Genomic DNA, 6,000 nt, shown 5'->3' with positions numbered 1-6,000 from the left:
GTTAGAGCAGAACAAAATGATATCATGGATTCATCCATGGCATGGAGGTCCATCTTTTTCATACATAGAACTGAATTGTTTGGTATAGTCACAGGTCTACCCGTAATCCTTTCATGAGGCGTGAGTTTGTGCTTCCTAATGGGTGTTGACGGATGTCAACATTGTCTATTTAAGTCCAGTTTAAAAATTCTCTACACATACAAGAACATTTTCATACAAGAACATTTTCATATCCCTCACATTTTGGTTTATGAATAAAGTTTATTTGCAGAGCTTCAAAAAAGTCACAGTGGGGGGAAGTGTTGATAATGTTTGCAATATTTTTTCATAGGATGCAAATCTTGGAGCTTATCAGTCTTTCAACACTATCTGACACATTCCCCCTTTGCTCATCTGTGATTGCTAGCTGTGATCAGCTAGCAATCACTGTCGGACATGCGTGCTATTCACGGGTACAAGAATGTGGGTTTCATTCAAATCATCCCCACTTATAAAAAACCAGTTCTTCTACATATATGTCCGTTTCCCACAAATATCTCAGTGTTGCAAACACTTCTTTTGGACCTCAAGTCCTGCATATGCTATAAGTCCCACTGGACTATTCTTGGTACTCAGACCAACATGGCATTCTGGCCATTCTCTCTTTAATGTTACCCGAGATATTAAACCTTTGTAGAAGAGCGAGTCAAATTCTAAGGCAGGAGAACCACAGCATTCTCACAACACAATCAAATTCAAGTGTTATGAAATTGCCAGCATTCCTAAACATCTCTACAATAACCTTCCCAATAACCCCTTGCTCACAACCACACAGCGGACTTAACTAAAATTTGAGGATGACGTCAACCTTTTTTCTGGTACTCCAGTCCACAGCCTTTGACAACAACTCAGCAATAATAATTTGGGATTTAGCAAGTGGATCCCTTACCTCTGAATATTTAGATAGAGTCACTGGTTGTGCCGTTGTTCTGGAAAAGGAGTTTCCATCGAAGATCTATTGCCATCCGGGTCACGGCACCAAATTGTTGAGGAATTTATCAAAATCAGTTCATAAGTCCGCTCGTGGTATAGTGAGTTTTTATTCAGCCGGTGGTGAGCGGATCTACACAGACGAGTGTCTGGTTGAAATGCCGGCCCAGAGTGGCTCGACGACAAGACTTTTATACCGTAGATTCAAGGCGCAAAAGGCAGGGATACACAAGCCAAGTGACAGACGAAAAGTAATTTACAGTTGGATGTGATCTGTGGCCAAATGTCCCATCGGGCGTTTGGCATGACTGTCACTAAGTTCCAAATCACCCCATGGGGTGCTCTAGTGTTCCAAGTCTGTTTGAGGAAACTTCCAAGGTGTCGTCTTCTGCAGGGGGGGTAGGAAGCTGATATTCAGGTCGACCACAGTGCTGTTACAATGCCTCATCAGGAACAACATCGGTCCTGTTATGAACCAGCTGCTGGACCAGAGTCCGGAGCTCTTTCAGCTCTGCTCGGATGGCCCGGAGTTCCTGTTGTTGCTGGTCCTGGACCTGGTCCTGGTCCTGAACCTTCTGTCTCTGCTGGTCCTGGAACTGGTCCTGGAACTGGTCCTGGTCCTGGTCCTGGTCCTGGAACTGGTCCTGGAGCTCCTGTCTCTGCAGCTCCTGGTCCTGGATGTCGTGGTTCTGCTCCGGTATGGTCTGGACTCTGGGAGGGACAGACGATGTTACAGCTGCTCACGGTTCAACCTTCGGTACAGGAAGTGGTTTTGTTTCTCACTGTGAGCGTGGGGCGGATTCCCGGTCCCCCTGTAGAACCAGGAACCGGTCCAGTGTCTCTGATTCCCGGTCCCCCTGTAGAACCAGGAATCGGTCCAGAGTCTCCTGCAGGACATGAAGACGTGACCATGACCGGCAGAACTTCAGAGCAGAACCTTCAATGTCAATTTTATTTATAAAGCACATTTAAACACGACCGAGGTCGACCAAAGTGCTGTACAGCATACAAGAAAATAAAACAATACCAAAAGAAAAACACAGTACACAGTGTAGAAACAGTAAAATCACTAACATACTAAAATGATCAATAAAATAGTAATAATAAATAGAAAATAGAGAATAGACAACAAAGAACAGACACATAAAGTGCACAATCACTTCACACAGATGTGGGGAACTAATTTGTCACACACTAAAAGCCAAAGAAAATAAATACGTTTTCAAAGAAGACTTAAAAACCTCTAAGTTCTTGGCAGATCTAACATTTAGTGGCAAACTATTCCACAGCTTAGGGCGGCCGGCCACCGCAAAAGCTCGGTCACCTTTAGTTTTGAGCCTGGATTTCGGGACGTCTAAAAGCAATTGACTTGACGACCTCAGAGCTCTGGCTGGTGTGTGAGAGTGGAGAAGTTCATTAAGGTATTGGGGAGCCAAGCCATTCAGTGATTTAAAAAGAAGCAGCAGAATCTTAAAATCAATCCTGTAGTGAACAGGAAGCCAGTGCAGGGAGGCCAGAACCGGTAATGTGGTCACGCTTTCTACTTCCAGTCAACAGTCGAGCAGCAGCATTCTGCACCAGCTGCAGGCGTCGCACAGAACGCTGGTCTAAGCCCACGTACAAGGAGTTGCAGTAATCTAGCCGTGATGTAATAAAAGCGTGAATGACCCTCTCCAAGTCTTTAGGAGATAGGTAGGGCTTTACTTTGGCCAGGAGCCTTAGCTGAAAAAAAGCACCTTATACTACAGACCCAATCTGTATATCGAATTTAAAATCACCATCAAAAATGACACCAAGGCCTTCACTCCGATCCCACTCACCTTGATCTGAGCCGGGACGCTGCCCACTCACCTTGATCTGAGCCGGGACGCTGCCCCACTCACCTTGATCTGAGCTGGGACGCTGCCCACTCACCTTGATCTGAGCCGGGACGCTGCCACTCACCTTGATTTGAGCCGGGACGCTGCCCACTCACCTTGATCTGAGCTGCCCACTCACCTTGATCTGAGCCGGGACGCTGCCCACTCACCTTGATCTGAGCCGGGACGCTGCCCACTCACCTTGATCTGAGCCGGGACGCTGCCCACTCACCTTGATCTGAGCCGGGACGCTGCCCACTCACCTTGATTTGAGCCGGGACGCTGCCCACTCACCTTGATCTGAGCTGCCCACTCACCTTGATCTGAGCCGGGACGCTGCCCACTCACCTTGATCTGAGCCGGGACGCTGCCCACTCACCTTGATCTGAGCCGGGACGCTGCCCACTCACCTTGATCTGAGCCGGGACGCTGCCCACTCACCTTGATCTGAGCTGCCCACTCACCTTGATCTGAGCCGGGACGCTGCCCACTCACCTTGATCTGGGCCGGGACGCTGCCCACTCACCTTGATCTGAGCCGGGACGCTGCCCACTCACCTTGATCTGAGCTGCCCACTCACCTTGATCTGAGCCGGGACGCTGCCCACTCACCTTGATCTGGGCCGGGACGCTGCCCACTCACCTTGACCTGAGCCGGGACGCTGCCCACTCACCTGATCTGAGCCGGGACGCTGCCCACTCACCTTGATCTGAGCCGGGACGCTGCCGTCTCACCTTGATCTGAGCCGGGACGCTGCCCACTCACCTTGATCTGAGCCGGGACGCTGCCCACTCACCTTGATCTGTGCCGGGACGCTGCCAACTCACCTTGATCTGAGCCGGGACGCTGCCAACTCACCTTGATCTGAGCCGGGACGCTGCAACTCACCTTGATCTGAGCCGGGACGCTGCCCACTCACCTTGACCTGAGCCGGGACGCTGCCCACTCACCTTGATCTGAGCTGCCCACTCACCTTGATCTGAGCCGGGACGCTGCCAACTCACCTTGATCTGAGCTGCCCACTCACCTTGATCTGAGCCGCCCACTCACCTTGATCTGAGCCGGGACGCTGCCAACTCACCTTGATCTGAGCCGGGACGCTGCCCACTCACCTTGATCTGAGCCGGGACGCTGCCCACTCACCTTGATTTGAGCCGGGACGCTGCCCACTCACCTTGATCTGAGCTGCCCACTCACCTTGATCTGAGCCGGGACGCTGCCCACTCACCTTGATCTGAGCCGGGACGCTGCCCACTCACTTGATCTGAGCCGGGACGCTGCCCACTCACCTTGATCTGAGCTGCCCACTCACCTTGATCTGAGCCGGGACGCTGCCAACTCACCTTGATCTGGGCCGGGACGCTGCCCACTCACCTTGATCTGAGCCGGGACGCTGCCCACTCACCTTGATCTGAGCTGCCCACTCACCTTGATCTGAGCCGGGACGCTGCCCACTCACCTTGATCTGGGCCGGGACGCTGCCCACTCACCTTGACCTGAGCCGGGACGCTGCCCACTCACCTTGATCTGAGCCGGGACGCTGCCCACTCACCTTGATCTGAGCCGGGACGCTGCCGTCTCACCTTGATCTGAGCCGGGACGCTGCCCACTCACCTTGATCTGAGCCGGGACGCTGCCCACTCACCTTGATCTGTGCCGGGACGCTGCCAACTCACCTTGATCTGAGCCGGGACGCTGCCAACTCACCTTGATCTGAGCGGGACGCTGCCAACTCACCTTGATCTGAGCCGGGACGCTGCCCACTCACCTTGACCTGAGCCGGGACGCTGCCCACTCACCTTGATCTGAGCTGCCCACTCACCTTGATCTGAGCCGGGACGCTGCCAACTCACCTTGATCTGAGCTGCCCACTCACCTTGATCTGAGCCGCCCACTCACCTTGATCTGAGCCGGGACGCTGCCAACTCACCTTGATCTGAGCCGGGACGCTGCCCACTCACCTTGACCTGAGCCGGGACGCTGCCCACTCACCTTGATCTGAGCCGGGACGCTGCCGTCTCACCTTGATCTGAGCCGGGACGCTGCCCACTCACCTTGATCTGAGCCGGGACGCTGCCCACTCACCTTGATCTGAGCCAGGACGCTGCCAACTCACCTTGATCTGAGCTGCCCAATCACCTTGACCTGAGCCGGGACGCTGCCCACTCACCTTGATCTGAGCCGGGACACTGCCCACTCACCTTGATCTGAGCCGTGACGCTGCCCACTCACCTTGATCTGAGCCGGGACGCTGCCAACTCACCTTGATCTGAGCCCGGACGCTGCCCACTCACCTTGATCTGAGCCGGGACGCTGCCAACTCACCTTGATCTGAGCCCGGACGCTGCCCACTCACCTTGATCTGGGCCGGGACGCTGCCGTCTCACCTTGATCTGAGCCGGGACGCTGCCCACTCACCTTGATCTGAGCCGGGACGCTGCCCAGCTCCTGGTGCCGCCGGCAGCTTCCTGTGATGTCATCGACCAACGGGAGCAGTGTTTGGAGATGTACTGGTCGTCGTAGAAACGGCGGAGGCAGGGCAAGGACTCGTCCAGCTGCAGGATGACGGCGGGCCTGCTGCATCACGGCGTTAGCCTGCGAGTTATCGTACACCCTGGAACCAGAAACACGGCGTTAGCCTGCGAGTTATCGTACAGGAACCAGAAACACGGCGTTAGCCTGCGAGTTATCGTACACCCTGGAACCAGAAACACGGCGTTAGCGTTAGCGTTAGTGTTAGCGTCGCTCCATTGGCTACCGGTAAAATTCAGAATCCAATTAAAAATTGTATTTCTTGCGTATAAAGCCCAAAACGGCTTAGCTCCACAGTATTTACAAGATTTTATAGAGCCTTATGTTCCTGGCAGAGCTCTCCGTTCTCAGAGTGCAGGTTTACTCGTAGTTCCTAGAGTATCTAAATGTAGATTTGGAGGGCGGGCGTTCTGCTATCAGGCACCATTACTATGGAACCAACTTCCAATCTGGGTTAAGGAGGCTGACACCACCTCCACCTTTAAAACTAAACTTAAAACCTTTCTGTTTAGTAAAGCCTATAGTTAGTGTTTAGTAAACCTCTAGCTGGTGTTGGTAAATGTCTAGGTAGTGTAAACTCTAGTGTGTTAGAGTCAGTAGTCATAGTTGCAGCTATAGAACAAGACTATAATAGTTAGTC

General features: G+C 52.7%; 1 protein-coding gene across 1 annotated transcript in view; it reads right to left on the bottom strand.

Moving 5' to 3' along the window:
• The window catches only part of LOC133464062 (transient receptor potential cation channel subfamily V member 3-like), a 51,001-nt gene continuing 45,001 nt past the window's right edge, over positions 1-6,000 (bottom strand). Inside the window, 5 exon segments of the mRNA XM_061746029.1 lie at positions 1-1,680; positions 1,753-1,856; positions 4,999-5,017; positions 5,247-5,398; positions 5,400-5,442. Of these exon segments, the coding sequence (XP_061602013.1) occupies positions 1,404-1,680; positions 1,753-1,856; positions 4,999-5,017; positions 5,247-5,398; positions 5,400-5,442 (595 nt within the window). The 3' untranslated portion in view covers positions 1-1,403.

Source organism: Cololabis saira, chromosome 17, assembly GCF_033807715.1.
Source record: "Cololabis saira isolate AMF1-May2022 chromosome 17, fColSai1.1, whole genome shotgun sequence".
NCBI lineage: Eukaryota > Metazoa > Chordata > Actinopteri > Beloniformes > Belonidae > Cololabis > Cololabis saira.
The sequence above is the reverse complement of the archived record's forward strand: the minus strand, read 5'-3'. Positions and strand labels throughout refer to the sequence as shown.